This window comes from Fonsecaea nubica (assembly GCF_001646965.1).
Source record: "Fonsecaea nubica strain CBS 269.64 chromosome Unknown Scaff61, whole genome shotgun sequence".
NCBI lineage: Eukaryota > Fungi > Ascomycota > Eurotiomycetes > Chaetothyriales > Herpotrichiellaceae > Fonsecaea > Fonsecaea nubica.
In genome coordinates, this window is record NW_019173734.1 from 92,804 (window position 1) to 112,462 (window position 19,659).

At 53.4% G+C, this 19,659-nt stretch overlaps 10 protein-coding genes across 10 annotated transcripts; 5 read left to right on the plus strand and 5 right to left on the minus strand.

The window, feature by feature from the left end:
* Nucleotides 1-507: 507 nt before the first annotated feature.
* On the minus strand, nucleotides 508-2,552 carry AYO20_08105 (hypothetical protein; the record flags this gene model as incomplete). The annotated part of the gene is made up of 5 exons (XM_022646386.1): nucleotides 508-740; nucleotides 800-930; nucleotides 1,008-1,974; nucleotides 2,048-2,472; nucleotides 2,533-2,552. The coding sequence occupies 5 exons, from the start codon at nucleotides 2,550-2,552 to the stop codon at nucleotides 508-510; spliced, it is 1,776 nt and encodes a 591-aa protein (XP_022497642.1).
* A 1,105-nt stretch (nucleotides 2,553-3,657) lies between these two features.
* On the plus strand, nucleotides 3,658-5,227 carry AYO20_08106 (hypothetical protein; the record flags this gene model as incomplete). The annotated part of the gene is made up of 3 exons (XM_022646387.1): nucleotides 3,658-3,823; nucleotides 3,909-4,827; nucleotides 4,927-5,227. The coding sequence occupies 3 exons, from the start codon at nucleotides 3,658-3,660 to the stop codon at nucleotides 5,225-5,227; spliced, it is 1,386 nt and encodes a 461-aa protein (XP_022497643.1).
* A 291-nt stretch (nucleotides 5,228-5,518) lies between these two features.
* Nucleotides 5,519-8,523, minus strand: AYO20_08107 (hypothetical protein; the record flags this gene model as incomplete). The annotated part of the gene is made up of 8 exons (XM_022646388.1): nucleotides 5,519-6,089; nucleotides 6,161-6,666; nucleotides 6,747-6,953; nucleotides 7,010-7,299; nucleotides 7,372-7,566; nucleotides 7,628-7,646; nucleotides 7,710-8,323; nucleotides 8,406-8,523. The coding sequence occupies 8 exons, from the start codon at nucleotides 8,521-8,523 to the stop codon at nucleotides 5,519-5,521; spliced, it is 2,520 nt and encodes an 839-aa protein (XP_022497644.1).
* Nucleotides 8,524-9,039: 516 nt separating this feature from the next.
* AYO20_08108 (hypothetical protein) lies at nucleotides 9,040-9,548 on the plus strand (the record flags this gene model as incomplete). Its single annotated transcript, XM_022646389.1, has 2 exons — nucleotides 9,040-9,229; nucleotides 9,286-9,548. 2 exons carry the CDS (start codon nucleotides 9,040-9,042, stop codon nucleotides 9,546-9,548), a joined length of 453 nt encoding a protein of 150 aa, XP_022497645.1.
* Nucleotides 9,549-9,819: 271 nt separating this feature from the next.
* AYO20_08109 (hypothetical protein) lies at nucleotides 9,820-11,763 on the minus strand (the record flags this gene model as incomplete). The annotated part of the gene is made up of 1 exon (XM_022646390.1): nucleotides 9,820-11,763. The coding sequence occupies one exon, from the start codon at nucleotides 11,761-11,763 to the stop codon at nucleotides 9,820-9,822; it is 1,944 nt and encodes a 647-aa protein (XP_022497646.1).
* Nucleotides 11,764-12,329: 566 nt separating this feature from the next.
* Nucleotides 12,330-13,334, plus strand: AYO20_08110 (hypothetical protein; the record flags this gene model as incomplete). Its single annotated transcript, XM_022646391.1, has 3 exons — nucleotides 12,330-12,428; nucleotides 12,491-13,045; nucleotides 13,104-13,334. The coding sequence occupies 3 exons, from the start codon at nucleotides 12,330-12,332 to the stop codon at nucleotides 13,332-13,334; spliced, it is 885 nt and encodes a 294-aa protein (XP_022497647.1).
* An 82-nt stretch (nucleotides 13,335-13,416) lies between these two features.
* On the minus strand, nucleotides 13,417-14,526 carry AYO20_08111 (hypothetical protein; the record flags this gene model as incomplete). Its single annotated transcript, XM_022646392.1, has 1 exon — nucleotides 13,417-14,526. The coding sequence occupies one exon, from the start codon at nucleotides 14,524-14,526 to the stop codon at nucleotides 13,417-13,419; it is 1,110 nt and encodes a 369-aa protein (XP_022497648.1).
* Nucleotides 14,527-15,194: 668 nt separating this feature from the next.
* AYO20_08112 (40S ribosomal protein S3) lies at nucleotides 15,195-15,647 on the plus strand (the record flags this gene model as incomplete). The annotated part of the gene is made up of 2 exons (XM_022646393.1): nucleotides 15,195-15,332; nucleotides 15,432-15,647. 2 exons carry the CDS (start codon nucleotides 15,195-15,197, stop codon nucleotides 15,645-15,647), a joined length of 354 nt encoding a protein of 117 aa, XP_022497649.1.
* A 364-nt stretch (nucleotides 15,648-16,011) lies between these two features.
* On the plus strand, nucleotides 16,012-17,200 carry AYO20_08113 (hypothetical protein; the record flags this gene model as incomplete). Its single annotated transcript, XM_022646394.1, has 3 exons — nucleotides 16,012-16,028; nucleotides 16,082-16,132; nucleotides 16,186-17,200. 3 exons carry the CDS (start codon nucleotides 16,012-16,014, stop codon nucleotides 17,198-17,200), a joined length of 1,083 nt encoding a protein of 360 aa, XP_022497650.1.
* A 728-nt stretch (nucleotides 17,201-17,928) lies between these two features.
* AYO20_08114 (hypothetical protein) lies at nucleotides 17,929-19,104 on the minus strand (the record flags this gene model as incomplete). The annotated part of the gene is made up of 3 exons (XM_022646395.1): nucleotides 17,929-18,455; nucleotides 18,505-18,892; nucleotides 18,943-19,104. 3 exons carry the CDS (start codon nucleotides 19,102-19,104, stop codon nucleotides 17,929-17,931), a joined length of 1,077 nt encoding a protein of 358 aa, XP_022497651.1.
* Nucleotides 19,105-19,659: the final 555 nt, after the last annotated feature.

Sequence of the window (19,659 nt, forward strand, 5' to 3'; positions counted from 1 at the left end):
GATGGTCTTATGTTGAAAGGGAAACAGGAGCTGAGAGCGAAAGTGTTGAGGAAGAAAATGGTCGAGGTTTGCGCCGACTAGATAGAGTCTGAAAGATATCGAACTAGCACATTCTATGCCAGACACAGAAAGGTTCGCGATCCAACCAACCTTTATATACATGAATTCTTTTCCCGCCCGAGATTCAAAGTGGAGGAGCCACCATGTATGATGGCCTAGTCGACCCACCACCGGACAGAGCCGCCACAGGAGAGGAAGAGGAGGGGGTTGACCCTGGTACAGATTGGTCAAAATAATCTCACCTGCTGTGCCGGATCAAGCTTGTTACCCGGTAGGGCCTGCCTTCTTATTTATGAGGCACTTTGTGGTTATGTCGCGGAAAAGGCTGGAATTCCATGATTATTCCCCGTCTATCCAGACCAAGGAGCTTTTATGTCACTATTTCTACATGGTTTCTACCTACCAGGAATCAACAGTTGTCGTGGTATATACCCCCCAAAGTTCTACTTACACTCCCGACACGCTCCCGGACTTTTTGTGGCTTGGGTCCTCTTCTTCGTACTCCAACTCGGCTGCACACTCTTGGACGAAGCTCTCTTTGCTCGCGTACGCCTTTGCAGGGATTTCGTCGGGACGCTCAATGAATTGCAAACCCATCCCAGACTCGGAGTGCCAGATGATGTGGCAATGGAGCAACCAAACGCCTGGGTTGTCAGTTTTGAAACCCAGGACTAAATAGCCTAGAGAAGATGTGAGCGTTGCAACTGCTGTTAGTGGAGATAGAACTAAAGGGGGCTACCTCCGACGTTGGGGTCTTTTTCGATGTTGCCAACAACAAGAGCCGTGTCTCTCCTCGGTGGATTCTCAAAGTTGAGCGTCGAGATCAGGCTGGCATTCCATTCTTCTTTGCCCTGCCCTAGAATCGCCATACTATGTGAAAGGCAAACATGTCAGCCCAAAGTCTTGAGAGATGGGAAAGAGGGAGGAAGGCGAGGGGTGGGATGTACTCGTGGCCGTGGAGGTGCATCGGGTGGGCCGCATAAAACAAGTTCTGAATGATGAAATACACCCATTGGTCCTTTTCAGGGAGAACAATTTGCTGTTCAATAGGCCTGTCATACGGAGAGATTCCATGAGCAAGAAGCTCAAGGGTCGGTTGGGTGTAGTTCACAGTGATGGTGCCATTCAGAGGCCAACGCCACACAGTCCCGTCATCACTATATGTAAGACGGTAGCGATCACCACTCGGGAGGGTCCTGGCCTTTGCTTCAAATGCGGCACGGGAGCCGGCGCTCTTCTCGATCCACGGGGTGAGCGAAGACAGCGGCTCGTCGGCGCAATACAGAAAGTCTGCAGCCGTCTTGTTACCCGCCGTGGACGATGGAAGGTCGAGGGACGCCCCTTGATACAGGAAAATCCCATTCGCGAGGCCGAGACCATTGTTTTGTGTTTCGTCAGGACAACCCAGCTGAGCCACGGCGCGCAGAAAGTACGCATCTGCCGGTTGGTCCATTTCAACAATCACGTCGTATCGCTGGCCATTGCCGATATTGAGCCACTCGGTCGTGTAGGGTTTGATGGGGACGAGATCCGCCGCAATGACCGTCATCTTATGATGGTCAAAGTGGACGGCCCATGCCGACTGGACGGCGGAATTGATGATTCGGAAACGGTACCTCTTCCCTGGCTTCACGGACCAGAAGGCGTGTCTGCCCCTCGTCAGGTCGGGCGAGGTGTTTGCACCGTTCAGAACATAGTTCCAAAAGCCCGTTCCATTCACGTGGAGGACGCGAGAGGCATAGGCCGGAGTCGAGATCGGGTTGGAACTGTTGTCGAACAGGTTGTCTATCATGATGGCGCCCATATCAATGTCGTAGTCGGCTGTCGCGGGTCCATGAATGATGATCGGACCCCGGATCCCGTCACCAAACTGGGACAAAGCATGGGAATGCCACCAAGCTGTACCGAACTGCTCTACAGAATGACAAGAGAGAGCAAGAATTAGCCCAGATTCCCCGAAAGTGGAAAGATGTGTGTGTTGATTTACTCAGCTTGAACTCGTATGTTCGGCTGTGACTCGGCGGTATGGCACATTCTGTCACTCCAGGGACTCCATCTTGGTCGTTGGTGGTGCCTCCACGCTGGCTGAGACCGTGCCAATGCATCGCTGTCTGATTGTTCTGCATCTCGTTCGTCACATTGACCCGTAGAATATCTCCCCACTGGCATTCGATCGCTGGGCCGGGAACTTGCCCGTTGACCGCCAGCGCAAGGCGTTCCACCCCGTCGAAATCTTTGGTGGTGTTTGTAATGATGAACAAGTATTCACAGACATTCCCGGTAGTCGGTCCATCCTCGTCAGGGTCCGTGTCGATGGAAAACCCATCGCACCATTGACCTCTTTGTGACGGTGAATTGCATTGCGTCTCGCGCAGCGGGGGGAATGGGTTCGTGACCTTTGGCACGAGATTACTGTGAGACGGTAGAGGCCATGCACTCCAGTCAGGTCCCAGTAGGCCCAGGTAAACTAACAGTTCCTTGAACAAGGGCATATTCGCCCCTCACAAGACATACAAGAGACGTCCAAGCTCTTTACATGAGAATAATTGGTTGTGAAAATGGAACAGAAGGACGATGACCTTTTTTATTTCCTCGAGATTGCATGTCACATGTGGCTCGACGTAGACTATTCTCTAACCATTGATTCCAACCAATAGACATCTATCCATCTGCTGGTAAATTGGTGAATAAGGGGTAGGATCCTCTCACGATAATTGACAGCTTGACTAGACCTTGATAGAGCTACTATACAGCCTTTTCAAGCCGGTTTTATCATGAATTAAAGGCAGTTGCCACAAAGGAATCGCGCGACCATCCATCCAGTCGACGATTTACTGTAGATGCTGAAATCCATGGGCCATGAACAGCTGGATGGGGATTGAACTGCACAACAGTTAATGTGGAGTAATGCGCATAGATGTGCGAAAAGTCCGAGCTCCTCGCCGTCCAAATCAGGTTATTTAGTCGAGCAAATAAAGTTTCATTTCGGGTTAGACCATGTTTTACTTTTCCGAAATTGGTATAGCGCTACGCATTGTGCCGTCCGGGTAGTCAGACTTTGCGACTGTGAATTCCCCGGTTCTAGATGGCAACTCTTTCTCAGCTGACTTTTGGATCTCGGGGGAACTGGCCTTCTCATGCCCATACTGCCTCCAAGTAGCCGAAAAGGTGAAATTATCCCAACCGCGCCCAACGAGCTTTCAAGGCTTACTGGTAACCTCCTTCGACCTCCCCCGCCTCTCGATCGGTCTAGCCCGCATTTCTAGCTCGTCGCCCTCAAACGATCGAGCCTGCTCCAGAGTACAACAAGCCGAGATATGCACGATATGTTGGAGAATCCGGTACCCAGAGCATATTTGTTGGCGTCGGTATGTGTGTTGACAATACCCGTCCGGCGAAAGTCTTCTGCTTTGTCAGGTGCCCGAGCGTCTCCGGGGTCCATGGCCATGGCCATACGCACACACACACACACACACACAACAGACCCCGAGGCTCTTACAAAAAACTATTTACAAGTTAGTTTGCGAAAATAGTGCAGGCCCCCGAAAAACCACACACACCGTCTGAAAGCCGCACGAAAGCTAGTGGAACGACAGCATGGGAAGTATACCTACTGCCGCGGATGAGGACTTTTCCAGAAACAACAACATTGATGTTATTGTGATTGGGGCTGGATATGCTGGTCTTTCTTGTGCCATTGAATTCAAGAGGAAGGGGTGCAACGTCCATGTGGTGGAGAGGGAGCCCAAGTTACAGATCCTAGGTTCGTGGCTCTAAATCGGGTGGCGGCGCAGTGTCCAGTCTATATTATACTTGGGACAAACACACACAACTGACTGCTCCTACAGGCGACATCATCACCTTGACGGCCAATGCCAGCATTGTCATGGAGAAGTGGGGTGACGTTGTTGAGCAGATGGCAGCAGAGTCGGCCAGACCAGCGATTGTCACCTTCAAGAGCGACAAGGGAGAAGTCCTTTTAGAGCAGGACTGGAAAGACAAGTACAACGGGCACTACAACCTTTACACGAGCCGCGCTCGCTCTCAAAACCTGATCTACGACTACGCTGTGAAGATCGGGGTCAAGTTCACTTTTGGTACCCGAATCACCGATTTCTGGGAAGGCGACGACAAGGCTGGCGTCTATCTCAACGGGGAATTGGTGACGGCAGACTTCGTGGTTGGAGCTGACGGCGTGTACAGCCGGGCTCGTAAATATGTCACGGGCAATACTCAGATGGCCCAGCGCAGTGGCTTTGCCGTGTACCGGGCGTATTTCCCACGGGAACACCTTCAAAAGGATCCGTTAACCCACGACCTGGCCTATACCGAGAACGACCAACTGATCATTTGGATTGGGCTGAACCTCCATGCCATCATCATCGTCAATGCCAGGCTGGGATATATATCCGCCTACCTCACCCACAAGGACACGTACACGGTCGAAGAGTCCTGGACATACCCGGGCACGGTCAAGGACATGCTCGAAGTTGTCGAGGGCTGCGATCCCGTCTTGGAAGCCGCCATCAAACAGATTCCCGAGGACGTCATTTGCGACTTTAAGCTGCTGTGGCGCGACCCGATCGACAAGTGGGTTTCTGACAAAGGGAGAATCGTTCTCGTGGGTGATGCGGCCCACCCCCATCTCCCGACCTCGGGGTCTGGGGGTGGCATGGGCGTCGAGGACGGGGCGACGTTGGCATCTCTGGTCGACAGGGCGGGACGTTCCGATATCCCGTCTGCTCTACGGGCGTTCCAGAAACTAAGGTGAGTGCCGCAAATCATGCGCAATAAAGAGATAGATGGGCCTGTACACACACACAGACAAAGAAACTAACGCTCCCGTTTCGCACACAGGTACGACAGGACATCGACCACGCAGCGAATGGGGTGGGAAGTGCGTCACAAATGGCACCAGACGGACTGGGAAAGAGTCAAGAAGGAGCCGCAATTTCTCAAGATTCCCCAGCCAGACTGGCTGTACTCGGGCGACGCGGAACAATACGGCTACGAAAAGTTCGACGCCGTCATGGCCCATGTCAAGCAAGGGAAACCATTCCGCAACACCAACGTGCCGGACGACTACGAGCCCGATGACTGGAACATCAAGACAATGACGGAATTGGATGGTAAAACGGGGACCGATGATTTGTACAAGATTGCTTAGGAACCTTTTCACTGTAGGGCCGGATAGATAGACTTCTAGCCATCAGAACATGGGGGTTAGCCTGTTTTCTTTATGCGACCAAGAACTCGAGTTTGTTTGGAACTGTTGGTTCCGCTTGACACAAGATGGAAGTAAGTGCCCTGAGTATGTTTTATTACATGTCTGTTCCATTGTCCCATTACATTCGTTAAACCCCCCTCCCGAGGCTTTTCCGACTTTCTCTCAATCGCATCTTCTAGACTGCTTGCCCTTCCCCCTGAAAAAGAACCCTCGGGGGTAGTGGCTAGTGCCTTAAGGCATACCGTCCACGCCGGCAAAGTCGGTCAGGGGATCCGGATCAAAAATATCTGGCACAAAGGTGCTCCAATATTCCAGATTGATGTCAAAGGATGACGGCACCTCCGACAGCTGCGCGGACAGGTCTTGTGCGGTCTGCTGATATCCAAAGTCCGGCGGAGGGGGAGGCGGCGAGGCTGTAAGAGTGGTCTCGTCGGTCTCGTCGTTTGATCGCAAGCCACCACCACCACCGCCTCCGCCGCTGCCACCTTCCCTTACTCGTTCCTGGTCAGCGAAGTTGATTCCGGTCCTTGGTGTGGAGGCGGTCATGGGGATCGCCGCCGCCGTCGCCGCCGAATCCTTGTCGACGTTCTGATACTTTTTCAGGAACCCTTGAGCCAGAACAGCCAGTTCTTTGGCCAGGCCGATCGAGACTTCGGACTCTGTAAAGATCTGCATCCAGGCGAAATGTCCGGCGCCGAAGTCGAGGAGGGCGACGTCGGATTTGGCATTGGAGTCCGAAGGGGATTGCAGGATGAAAATGAACAGGTTGATCAACGAGTATATTGGACCGAAAAAGCTCACGCTGCGGCCAAAAAAAGAAACATGTCAGTCTTGGATCTGGATCATCGGGGGTTTCCGCTGGCTGTCACTCACGATACTGGCGTGCTCGCGTCAAATTGGATCTTACTGATCATCCGAATTGCGTTTCGACATGTTTCGGCCACGATCTGAGATGACCTGTCTATCTGAGGTTGGAGTTCGGCGCGCCGCTTCTGGTGCGCGAAAAGATACTCGGCCCACGGGTGAGTGAGGCTGGTGTGGATGCCCAGGGTGACATTGGATATCGCGTATCGAAGGAACAAAATCTGTTTCAGACTCATTCCTGATGGACGATGACCGGGTACTGTTTGCATCGAGCTGGAGGACAGAATAGGTTCCAGTGATTTCTTGAGGGCCTCGAGTTTCTCGTCCAGTTTGCTGACTACATGGACGAGATAGTCGAGGCCTTGTCGCAGCGCGTACATACTGGTGAGTCGTTTGGAGACCATTGACGACAGGTGAGACACCAGGATGAGAGTGACGGCAAATTTCAGGTTCAGGGTACTGCCAGGAGACACGGTCGTCGGCAGGGGCAAGGTGATGTCACTGTCGTCGATCATCTTTGTCAAGGTGTCACAGATCAGAACAAAAGCTATCCTCACGATACCTCCTGGCGGGAAGCAATAAGAAACATACATACCGAGTGGCGACCCGACAGCGACACAGTCTGTTTTTCCAAGCAATAGGCGGCCCAGAATATGCACTGCCGCTGGGTGATCTCGCTCTGGGTCAACTTCAATGAGGGTGGAGGTTGTCGATGGAGTCCTTGAGCTACAGCAAGCCTCACAGCATCGTTGCAGAGCATGTACTCGAGACAAGGATGGCTCACGGTCGAACAGTAGTAGGACTAGAAGCCAATAATCAATAATCCTGCTGTGCCGAACATTTATTCTCTTCACTGACCATGATCACCAAAGCTTGGACTCCCTCGACAGAGGTTTGATAGAAGAGAATGTTGGTGTAAACCGAGAGGGCGTTTTCGAAATATCGCCATCCAGTTTCGTTTGCTTCGCGGAAGCTCTTCGTCTTCGATAGCTCGATTTGACTCCCGGACGCGAAGATGGCCATACGAAGGGCGTACCATGATGCGTCCTGGTCCTTCATGCCGCTGTTGTAGAACTCGCTCAACCGCTGTTCAAACCAGGGGCGATGGACGATGGCCATTTCCGCATCAATCGCGTCCTCGAAGTAAGCTGGCATTAACTCGTGTTAGTCCCGGGTCAAAGTCTCTTGAACCTTGAGCTCCAGAATGCGGTTTGAGATACCTGTGGTGTAGATCAAAGCGGTCTCCAGGTCGGGCTCCTCGATGGGTGGGGAGAGACACCGTTTTTCAATCTTCAGGAGCCGGGTTATGCGAGTGGTGAACTCATTGGCACTGTCTACAAAGGTGGCACTTCCGGTCCGCTCAGAGACCCATTGGATACCTGCGGTTGAACATATCGATATAAACGACGTTGGGCCTGACACACTGAGTTAGGCATCTGCTGTCCCCACGAAAACAATCAAGCGGGAACCACCCACCCGAGTATTGATAGTTTGTCTATTTCGTAGTGAGCGACTTTTCATGTGTATGAGAGATATCAAACAGTCTCGCCCGACATACCATCTTGTTTGACCAGATACTGCTCTTCCCCATGGCATCCTCTGTCTCCATCTGACTTACGACGGAGTGGGGTGGATCGGGACTATGCATGGCGCTGAGGCCATGGTGATCAGAGACAAACAGCGGAGATTGTGTGGTCGTTGCTGTATCTGTAGAATGAGAACCCCCCGGCAGCTGATGCGCATTAAGCTGGGACTCGGACGTCTTCTGGTACACCTCGACATTGTCACCCTGCGCAGATTGGAGCTGGATATCGACATCGCCGTCGTGGTTGGGTGGTGGTGGCCTGGAATGTCGAGATCCCATCGGACTCACCTCAAACATCCCGGGCAGGCCGCCAGCCATGTTTTCCGAGTCCATATTCCCAGGGGGATCGACCATGATGTCGTTGACTTGAGGCAGCGCATTGGCCTTTGCTCCGGCTGCCGTGACAAGATTGGGATATTCGGATAGAAATGGCTGCAACATGCCACGCATCCAGTCTGTCTGTGATGCAGCCTCGTCCGGGTTGACTGGTATTTTATTGTTCTTGCGCCGCTGGGGACGCGACGGCCGCGAGCAACTGAGTCCTCGGTCGATGCAATTCATACAAGAGTCTCCATTCTCAAAATTGCCTTTTTGTATTTGTCAACTTTTTTCATATTTCCATTTCCATTTCGCCCTGGGTCAGAGTGGCGCCGCTACATTTGCACATACATCGAACTTTTTTTGCCCGGCAGTAGTCACAAGCTATAGACCGCTTCATCCGCTGACCCTTTTCAGCGGACTGGGGTCGCCGTTGTTTGAGCCTCTCCTCCTGGGAGTTTGTCTCCATGGTTGGGGGGTGTTGGCCGGAAGCGAGAATTGTAAACACCGCTGGGGCGTCTTGAGGAACGAGGTTGCGGGAAGAAAGGTCGCCCACAGCGGCACCAAGAGAACCATCGGAGCACGGGTGCACTGGAGGGACAGGGAGCCACGCCCCAGAGGCCTTGGGCTGGTGAGGCCTCCCTGTTATTGGCTCTGGTAGCTGGTGGCGATACTAGTCGGTAGACGATCCCCCCCGCAATATGCACTTGGTTGGCGTGGGGAGGGCGACAGGATTAGGATCGGCTAAAACGCCAGAATCCGACAAAACCCTGGAGCTGAAGAGGCACCAAGAGACACTAGAGAAGCGTCTCTGTTGCCGTCGATACAGCGACCCATCCATCCCTAACAATTCCTATATCTCAAAAGAGAGAGATCCCATCTGGGTTTTGAAAATGGCGGATGCAATCCTGTCTCAAAACCAAAGACACCTTCTTCAGACGCCCATAGACGTACCGCAAAGTCCCCACGCTACACTCCTCCCACGATGAGCTACATCACCGCTGACATGGTCTGGCCAGAGCCAACGATACCAAAACCATTCAGAGCGTTGGTGGAAAAGCTCTTGGAACTTGGCGATTCCAACGACGCCGATGCAGCGTCCAGGATGGCTGTCGAGGTATTCAGTCCAGATGGCGTGTTTGACCACGGAAGTTACAAGTTTGTCGGCAGACAAGGTAAAAGCATCCCTTGGTCAACCCCCCCTCCAGCTAAGCACTACCACTTGTCACAGAGATCTCGAATAGTCGCAGCAAACCAAAGCCAGGAAGCAAGATGATCAGACGGAAGCATCATGTCTCACGGGCGTATTCGCAAACGGCCAGAGGCGATGACTTTGTCGTGCTGGGAGAGGTTGACGTGGAATTCGAAAATGGAACGACGGTGCACAATCAATTTGCGGCGAGAGCAGTCGTTGATCAGTCGACAATTGACTCTGAACCACGATTAGCTCTTTGGGCCATGTACATTGCAAGTTTCCCCCCTCTTCTAATATGATACGGTGGTAGTGACGATGCACTGACCATCGGGTCTGCAGGATATGACACCAATCATAACAGCCGCCTCTCGCTCTTAGATATGTGTGTGGTTGGATTCAATGACTCGTATTCTTCGATGATCTAGAGGGTCCATTGATTGGAAATTCGATGCATCAATTACATACTGGGAACACTGCTCTCTGATCCAGCCAACTAAGGCAATAATAGTACCTCAAAATCACTCTGACCCCTTTGGCTTCAACATCATCTCCGGACACCTCGGGCAGTTCCTACGATGTACTGATATCAACCCCTGCCATATTCCCCGCCTCCCTCCAACGCCTTAAGACGTCCCTGAAATTGATCAACCCTTGGGCGTGCGGTGCCGCTCGGGCCTTTCTGAGTGTCTCCTCCAGACTCAGAGGCTTCAAGTCCTCTCCCTCGTTGGTGGCAAAGCCCGGCGTGCAGATCGAATAGGCCGCAAACCAAGCGGCATGCTTCGCGACATCCTGGGACCACGCCTCCTCGGCGTCCTCGGTCGCCTCCATGGTGAGTCGTTGGCTGTCTTTGACGCCCTTGTGAGCCTCGGCCAGCATGTACGCAAGATGTTGGGCCTTCAGATCCATGATGTAAGTGGCATGCTGCCCGTTGCCGATCTGGACGTAGCCACCGAGGAACAGGTTGGGGAAGTCGTGCGTCAAAAAGCTGTGGAGTGTGCTGGCTCCCTTGGTCCGCCACTTCTCGGACATGGTCAGGGAATCACGCCCCACGAACTGCATGTTCCCCATGGACCCAGGCTCTGCTTGACCAGCACCCGGAGGACGGTAGCCCGTGCTGAAAATCAGGACGTCGAGCTCATACTCCTTGCCGTTGACCACCAGCCCTTTGCTCGTGCCACGTTCAATCCCGCGGGGCAGAGTACTGACGAGATGGACGTGGGGTAGGTTGAAGGTCGGGAGGTAGTCGTCATGGAAGCAGGGTCTCTTGCACCATGTTGGGTACCACGGCGTGAGAGCTTTGGCCGTCTCCGGGTCTTTGACAAGCTTGGCTATACGTTGGCGCTTTTGTTCCGCGATGTCTTCGTCGATGGCCAGGAGCCTGGCGATGTGATTGGGAACTTCTTCCGGCTGGATAGGCTTCTCGTGCGGCGCGCCCATGAAACCGATATAAGACAGGGCGTGGGTCCAGCCGTCGTTGACCAGGTCTTCTTCTCCCGGGTTCAAGCCCACCGACCATTGAAGGAAATTGTCGCATCTGTCATGTTGCCAGCCTTTGTGGGTCGCGATTTTGGACTTCCACTCGTCAACATCGGTCTCTCGTTGGCCACGCACGTCGACACTGGATGGCGTTCGTTGAAAGACATAGAGTTCTTCCGCCCACTTGGCCAGTTCCGGGGTTGCCTGGATGCTTGTCGCACCCGTGCCTATGATCCCTACTCTTCTGCCCTTGAGACGCGTCAAGCTCGGATCCTCGGGTGAGCCGCCCGTGACATGGTAGTTCCAGCGCGCCGTGTGAAACATTTCGCCCTCGAAATTTTCCAAGCCAGGCACGTTCGGAACCTTTGGATGGTTCAGAAAGCCAGTTGCCGAGATGACGAATTGCGCATAGACAGTGAGGTGGACCTTGTCTTGCCCGGGACCGCGGTTCTCTTCGATCTTGATCGCCCACCTCTTGCGTTGATCATTCCACGTGGCGCTCTCGACATAGGCTCTGAAGAAGCCCGTGAGGCCGTACTTCTGCGCTATGCGATTGGCCTGCTCTTTCAGCTCTGTCCCATACGAGTACCTGTGCTTCGGCATGTAGTTCGTCTCCTCGAGAAGAGGCGCGTAGACGTAGCTCTCGACATCGCACATGAGACCTGGATACCGATTCCAGTACCACGTCCCTCCGAAGCCGCCCGCAGTATCGATCAGGTGGATGTCCTCTGCCCGAAATCCCGCCTCGACAAGGCGCGCTCCGTAGAGGAGCCCGCCAAAACCAGCGCCTAGGATGATGATCTTCACGTCGTCTTCGTCCTTCAGAGTCGGAGTTTGTGCGTTGATTGCCGCATGGTCGACCCATGGATCTTCTGCAAGGGCTTCAAAGCGCTGGCTGGCAGCGGCGTCGAGCTCGATGTACTGTGCAGAGCCTAATGGATTGATGCGGCTGGCCTTGAACTCTTCGTAATGCTGCAGAACCTCATCCCGGGGAGGATGCAGGCCATCGCCATTACTGATGGGAGGAACTACTGCCATTTCTCAGAGCCTCAACGAAACTGGATGCAACGCAAATTGGGGGCAGGGGTAGATTTGGGCCATAGAGGAGGGCCCCAAAAGGTAGGATGTGTCCCCTCTTGAACGAAAAGCCGACATCTCGACAGGTCGTGGTGTGAGGTCTAGGCACTCCGACTAACGAGGTGTGGTCGAGAACGATCAGATGTTTTCCCCGGCGGATCTTACCATGAGAGTCAGGGAGTAACAAACGGTGTAGACGGCCAGCAGTCATTACGGAGGGCAAACCATGCAACTTGCCCGGAACTCGTTGGCACCCACCCCGGAGGAAATAAGATGGCCACAAGGCTGCGCCTTTCCCGATTGGTACGGAGTATCTCGCATTATCGTCTCGGAGATTCCAAGTTTGCGGGGCTTTTTCTCCATCGGCAACTCCTGGTTTCGGCCAAGTAGGCTAACTGTCGGAGTTGGATCCCCCAACCCACGGATGGCACTCTAATGGTTGCCTTAACCCTGTGGCCCTCTCCAGACTCCAGGCTACAATAGCCGTGAACGACACATCGCTGAGCCAGAAACGTTGACACCCCATCATGGACAACTCCGAGGGGCTCATGCCCTTGATATTCGCCTCTCATGGCACTCCTTTGATGTCAATTACTGATTGTGACAGTACGGCCTGGTTCCAAAAGGTGCGTTTCTTATCGAAAACCTCCAAGTTCCAAGACACTCCTGTCGTTACTGGAGCTGACAGAAGCTCCAGGTTGGGAGGGAGATCGTGGCCAATGTCAAGGGAATCGTGATCATCAACTCTCACTGGGTCGAACTCGACGATAAGATCAGAGTTGCCACGAATTCGGACCCTCATGTCGACCTCACGCCTCTGGTCCCCCGTGAAAAGTACGACCATTTCAAGCCGAACATCTCGCGCGACCTGGGACTCCGAGTGATCTCGCTGTTGAGGGCTGCTGGATTTCCCGACGTGGAGGAATCGACGACTGCAGAATGGGTCGATGCCCCCACGACTCCCTCACTGCACATGTTTCCAAATGACATGCCACCAGCGACCACAGTGAGCGTCAACGCCCGGTACGATCCCGTCTTCCATGTGCGGATGGGCCAAGCGTTGAGAAGCCTCCGGAAAGAGGGGATCTTGCTCATGGCGTCTGGATCCATTGTCCACAACATCTTCCGTGGGAACCACTTGCCAATCCTGCTACGGCGGGACAACCTACAGAAAGGATCCCAGCCTGCAAAATTTGCACTGGACTTTGAAAAGTCCATTGATGATATCATCACCAGCAACACAGTATGTTTTTTCTTCGCCCGGACAGTGTCTCCTGATTAGTATACTAACTCATAGTCAGGGTGCTGAACTCGCCGCCGCACTTGTACGCATCACCCAGAGTCCTCGATACCTGGAGGCGCACCCGTCCAACGATCACTTCTATCCGCTGTTAGTCCTGGCCGGGGCCCTCTACGACGATGAAGAAGTATATGGACGGTCAATGGCCAAAACGTACGAGATGAGGAACATCGTCAACGTCCAGTATATGTGGGGTGACTTTGGCCGCAAGCCCATGGTAGCAGTCGCCTGAAAAAGAGCCAATCCATTTAGCCAAAGCTGACCAAAGGCCAAAGTTGAGCCCTTGAAGCTGAGAATTCAAGTGTTTACATAGTCTAGGGGACGAGGACCACTAGTTTTCCAGTGGCCTCGTTCTTTTCCGCGCGCTCGTGTGCCTTGCCAATGTCGGAAAGATGGTAGACACTGTCCACGAAATGCTCCTTCTTCCACTTTCCGTCTTCGATCTTCTTCACAGCGTAGGCGAATATCGGTTCAATGTCGGTGTGCCTAGCTCCGGCGTCGTGGTCACCTATACCGTCATTAGCGACTGAGTAGAAGGACAGGTTCCGGGTGGTCGGTATGAGAAAGGGAGAAAACGGTTCGACGATGGCAGACGAGTTGAGGACGCCAGAAACAACGACACTCCCAAACAAGGCCGTCCATCCGAGGGCACGCATCGATTGATCCGCTCCGACGAGCTCGATGACAACATCCGCACCATTGGGCAGGATCTGGGGAATCTTTCCATCAAGCTCGGACTCCAAGAGCACATGGTCTGCACCGCAGTGTTTGAGCTGGTCCACCTTCCTCGCTTGACGGGTGGTTGCAGTCACAGACGCTCCCTGATCTTTCGCAATCAGGACGGCAAAAACGCCCACCGACGATGTTGCCCCATGGACAATGACCGAGGAACCTGCGGGTCTGCTCCCCAGTCGCGCCGAGATCATAACCATTCCGTAGGCGGTGAGGAAGCTCATGGGGAGAGCCCCAAGCAATTCCCAGCTCAAGGTGGTGTCTTGCGGTAGATGGTAAACTCGGCGTGAATGGCAGATGGCATATTCGGCGTAGGATCCGTCAAAGGCCTTTCCCCCTCCGGCATGGGTGGACGCAACCTTGTCACCTGGTTTGAACGGCGTGTCTTCGGCCGCCTCGACGACTTCACCGACCAATTCTTCGCCCAAAATCTGAGGCGGTTCCGGGCGATAGTACTTTTGCCAGAGACTCCATTCCCCAGGGAACGCGGGTGCGCCGGCGCGACCTCGAAGCTCAGCCCTGTTGATGCCGGTGGCACGAATTCGAACAAGAACCCAACCGGGTCCAGGAAGGGACGGTCTGGGGTAGATTTCTGTATAGGTGAAACACGCAGATGGTGGCTCCTGTCCCGGGGATGTCAGGATGAGGGCCCGCATGACACCAGAAGGCTCGTTGTCCCAAGGTCGTGACATGGTCGTAGCGATGGGCTCTCAGTGCTCAAGAGGTCTTTGGATGAAGCTTCGCTTGAAGGGTATGTGGATAAATTTCAAGACCCTCCCCCCTGGATACAGTGCTTGGTCGTGCTGGAAGACTGCTGCCGGGCAGTGTATGTACGGTTAGGATTGATTAGAATGCTACTTGGCCGGGCCATAAGGGAGTTTTCATACGCCATAGTCTGCCCATTAGTTATGCAAATAGAGCCAAGTCGACAAGAGCTATCTGGTATACAGTCTCTGGCGTAATACCCCGATTTTCCGGGACTACGAGCCCTCGGTGTAACATATAAAGTCTCAACACCGGAGAATGATGGCTTCACGAAGCAAGTATCCCCTCGTAAGCTCTAAAGCCGGACTAAATATTCGCCAAATGCACCAAAACCGTACGCGGCCTGGACAGGCCAACAGATCCACAACCATTACATTCTGCTTCTTTTTCCCGACGGATAACGCACCCCGTGGGGCAGAAGGGCTTCGTTGTTCTGGAGTCTTTGCCGACCGTGGTACCTCGTTGGAAATGCTTCCTATACTCGGTATTTATCTACACCACCCTTCTTCTCGTCACCCTGGCTCTCTCATTGTACTGTGGACGTTGATTTGTACGACGGCGTTAGGCATTACTCCACGAAAGGTTCATTCGCACCATGGCTGCCAACTTGTCTCTCGTGCTGGCCCTGATAGGGTGTGCACTCGCCTTGTACGCGATTTCACGTATTGGCCGCCGACCAAAGGACTATCCACCAGGTCCTCCTACTTTCCCTGTGCTTGGAAATCTTCTTCAGGTACGTTCGCGTTCAGGGAACTCCTATGTGACGTGGTTTCTTCGTTTGACGTGTGCGCGCGAGAGAGAATAGATGCCCTCAAAGGATGCCCACCTACAGTTCGAAAAATGGTCCAAGATCTACGGACCCATCTACAGCCTCATTATCGGGTCCGGGAAGGTCATGATCATTCTTTCCAGTAACAGAGAGGTCAAGGAACTCCTGGACAAGCGTGCGCAGGCGACCAACGACCGGAGCGACCGCTACATTGGCCACCAAATCCTGAGTAACGGGGAGCGAATTCTGCTACAGGTATCGTTCTACTCCGGCTTCTGAGATGTGTGAATGTGATACTGATTCGTCGTGGCACCCAAGCCGTATGGCAAAGTATGGCAGAAGCAGAGGAAGATGTACCACAAATTATTGAGTATAAGCCTCACGCAATCATACTTACCGTGAGTCGGGATCGCTGAACTGGCTTTACAACAATAAGTAGTATCTTGCATGCACTAACATGTGGCCATCAGGTATATCGAGCTCGAAAACAAGCAGATGAACTTTGATATCCTGACCAACCCGGACCATTTTCTGCGTCACACGAAGAGGTACATAGTAATCCTCCAGTCCTCGGTCAACTGGAAATGAGACAAGAGGCCGCTAACTCAGAGAACTACGCGGCAGGTATACGAATTCTACGACCATGATGATGACATATGGGTTTGTCCATGATGCTTTGTTCCTCGCCCACCCCTTGTCTGATCACAATGCAGGAGGCGAACTCCCCAGTACGATGATGCAGAAATGAGAGAATATCTCGAGATGTAAGTCGATTCCCAATGCGAATGGCAGTGTCAGATATGAGATGGCGGCTCAGTCTAAGTACGCACAGCCTTGAAAAGACCACGGGCATAATCCAGTCCACCGCTGCAAATGTTCCCGATGCCTATCCAATTTTTCGCAAGCTCCCCAGGTGGCTGCTACCCGGTGTGAAGATGGCCGTGGAGCATACAAAGAGGGAAGAAGCATTCTATCTCCGACTATGGAACGAGGTCAAGATGAAGCTGGACGAGGGGACCCAGAAACCGTGCTTCACGGTCCAGATGTTGCGGGAGCAGGAGAAGGAGGGATTCGACGACCGATTTGGCGCGTACATCTCGGGTGGTTCGCTGGAAGCAGGCACCGACACGACCTCCAACACCATCTTGGCCTTTATCCAAGCGATGCTGCTCTTCCCTGATGTTCAGAAGAAGGCTCACGCCGAGATAGATCGTGTCCTTGGAGACCGTCTGCCGTCCATGTCCGACTGGGCGAACCTGCCGTACGTCAGGGGATGTGTGAAAGAGACGCTCCGGTGGTCGCCTACCACAACGCTCATCGTCCCGCACGCGACGTTTTCTGATGAAATATATAATGGGTATCGGATTCCGCGGGCCGCGGAAATTGTCGTCAACGCCTGGGCCGTCAACAACAACCCGAACATCTACGACGACCCTCGACGCTTCGATCCCGCACGGTTCATCAACGATGCTCAGTCGTCCTTCGAGGCCTCCCAGAACCCCGACGTGACCAAGCGTGACCATTTCACCTTTGGCGCGGGACGGCGCATCTGCGCAGGCATTCATCTCGCCGACGTCACCATTTTCCTGGCCATTTCGCGACTTCTGTGGGGATTCGACATTACTCCTGCGCCAGGGCAGACGTCCCTGCCGGACCCTTTGCTGAGGACCGCAGGCCTGGTCTCGATGCCGCTGCCGTTCCCCGCGAGGTTTGAACCGAGATCGCCTGCCAAGGCAGACAAGATCAAGCAGATGTGGAACGAGGCAAGACAGCTCCTGGATAACGAGATGCAATGGCGCGAGATTCCCGAGACGTTGAAGTTTCACCTGTAAGAGAACGGCCCGTTGGCTGGAGAAGTAGTCGTCGCAGGGTGACTGGGTGATGATGAATAGAGGCGAAATGTTAGAATCCGCATTTGCACCGCGTGTGCGCAACGCTTCTAGCTGGCTAGGCTGTGGCGCCGTGAACCGTGGCCCAATGGACGAAGACTTGTGACTATCTTTTGCGTGTTGTAGTCACTGGGTGTGACTCGATTGAGCCGCAGCGCCAGCGGCAAGGTATCCAAGGAAACGCGCAGCGAATTCAGCTCCAGGCTGTGCAAGGCTGTCTTCGGGAATGTTTTTATATATGTTCACAACTGCGGACCCCGTGGAGATGGTTCATTCGCAGCTTGCGACTACACGTGAAAAGCAACATCGAACCCGGCTGGAGACCAGCTACACAGGTGCCGAGCTGGGAGGTGTGTAGTCAATCCCCGTAGACTCGAGAGTGAAGAGGTTTTGGCTGGTGAGTAGTTGGCGGAACTGTACAGATTGCACAGATACTCAGTTCAAAGTCAGAGTTCAGGCTGCGTTGCTCACTTGCTTTTGGAGTCACGAAGCGGCTCATTCAATCAACCAACAGATGATATTTGGTGTCTCATTGCATGGCTGAAAAACACTCGCACTGGCACTTCAGGTGAAGAATATTCATTCTCCCGAGAGTCCCAGACTCCCTCTGCGGCCTTCTCCAAGTCTTCCACATGCCCCAAAATGGTACCTAGGGACGCAGCAACCTTCCGCTACCCTTCAGTGGCCACTTGGAACGGCACTTCCTGCAAACTTGCAGGCTCAATGTAGTCCTTATGGCCATTCACCCTCAGTCGCAGCTTGCGAGACTCGGCGTACACGACCTTTCTCACGCGGTTGGTGCTGCCTAGGGGTTGATGGGCCTTGAGTCCATGCCAGCTATTGACAGTGATCCGGTCATCCCACCAAACTCGAAACTCGGGAAGCCAGCTATCCTGTGGCTCGAACTCGAGGGTGGCGACTTGCTCGAATGGGTACTTTTGCTCGTCCCACTCTACACCGATATCCTCGACGGACTGTTCGGCGAGGTTCTGAAGAAGCTGTGCGCAGAAAGAGTACGACACCTTGTTGTTCTTGTGGAATTTGCGAAGCTCGGACGAGATGATATTCTTGGGGTCGCTGTCCTTGATGTAGGTATTTTCCAGCTTCTTTTGCTCTTCGCCCAGGGGAAACAAGCCGAACTTGGCCACATAGTCACCAAATCGATATGCTGATTGCGAATATTGCGGCATCGCCACCACTGTAGGTCATGGTCAGATTCGTCGGTCTATCCCAGGTATGTAACTTACTATGCTGCGGAGGAATTTTGGCTGGTAGGCATGCAACGTCGGCGTCCGGACGCTTCTTCAGCTCACTCTCAAACTCTGGCAGATTGTCCCAGTTTCTTTCCAAAGAGTCTGCAATTTCATACGTGGTCTGAGCATCGCGAAGTTCGAGAACGGGATAGTTGTTAAATGTCCAGTCCTGGGTTTTCTTGTCTTCTCCCCAGATCTTCTCGCCTTCAATGCCAAAAATCTTCATGCCAGTTCCACGTGGTGCGGGGACGTTGTCGGGGACAAGCTTGGGTGTGAGTGAAGAATACCGCATGATGACGTCGTATGTGCCAGGCTTTGCAAACATTCCCTGAGCCAGATGCGGAGGGAGGTTGTCATGGACGATGAACTTGCCCGCAACACACTGTCAATGTCTATCAGCAGGGTCGCGACAGTCAGGTAATACCAACATACACCCTGAGTCTTCAGATGAGTGCCTCGCAGGGCGTGATGATGTTCGTCAAAGTTCAACATCTGGAATCGGCAGAACTGCTCTGCTATCTGTTTGATCCTTTCCTGCTCACCCGGTTGCTCCTCTTCCACGCCTGGAGCGTCCCAATGAATGTAGTCAGGCATGTTTGGCGGTGTCAGTGACAATGCGAAGTCCAGACAGACGAAATTGCCAGGAACGGTGAAGGACCATCATTTATTTGACAGGATCGCGGTCCCCAGACACAGTGCCGGCCCTCTTGCGCGTTGTGCCACATCCTTGCCCACTGGTGTTTCTCCCCGGGTGGCGTTGATCAGCATCCCATATGGCCGACGTGCCCTCTGGCTCTCAATGCAGCTACAATTGATCTCTCATGGCTGACATGACGCATCTTTGTGGGGAAGACTGTTGGTCTCGACTCTCTAGTCAGGAACAAGTCAGCTCCTGTCCAATCACATACACTTTATTGCTCAGTTGTAAGACGTGTGGACGGTTTACCATGACAAATAGTCGTACCGCTATCAGTCAAGGGTTCGATCAAGTGCCCAAGTTCTCCGCGGTGTCTAGAACTTGGACCCTTGAGGTTCAAACCATCGCAGCCGAGCCAAGTGCGATTCGCGAGAACGGAAGGACAAATATCATGATCCCAAGCCCCAGTCCGGGGACGGTACATGATATTGCTAGAATTCACCTTTGATTGA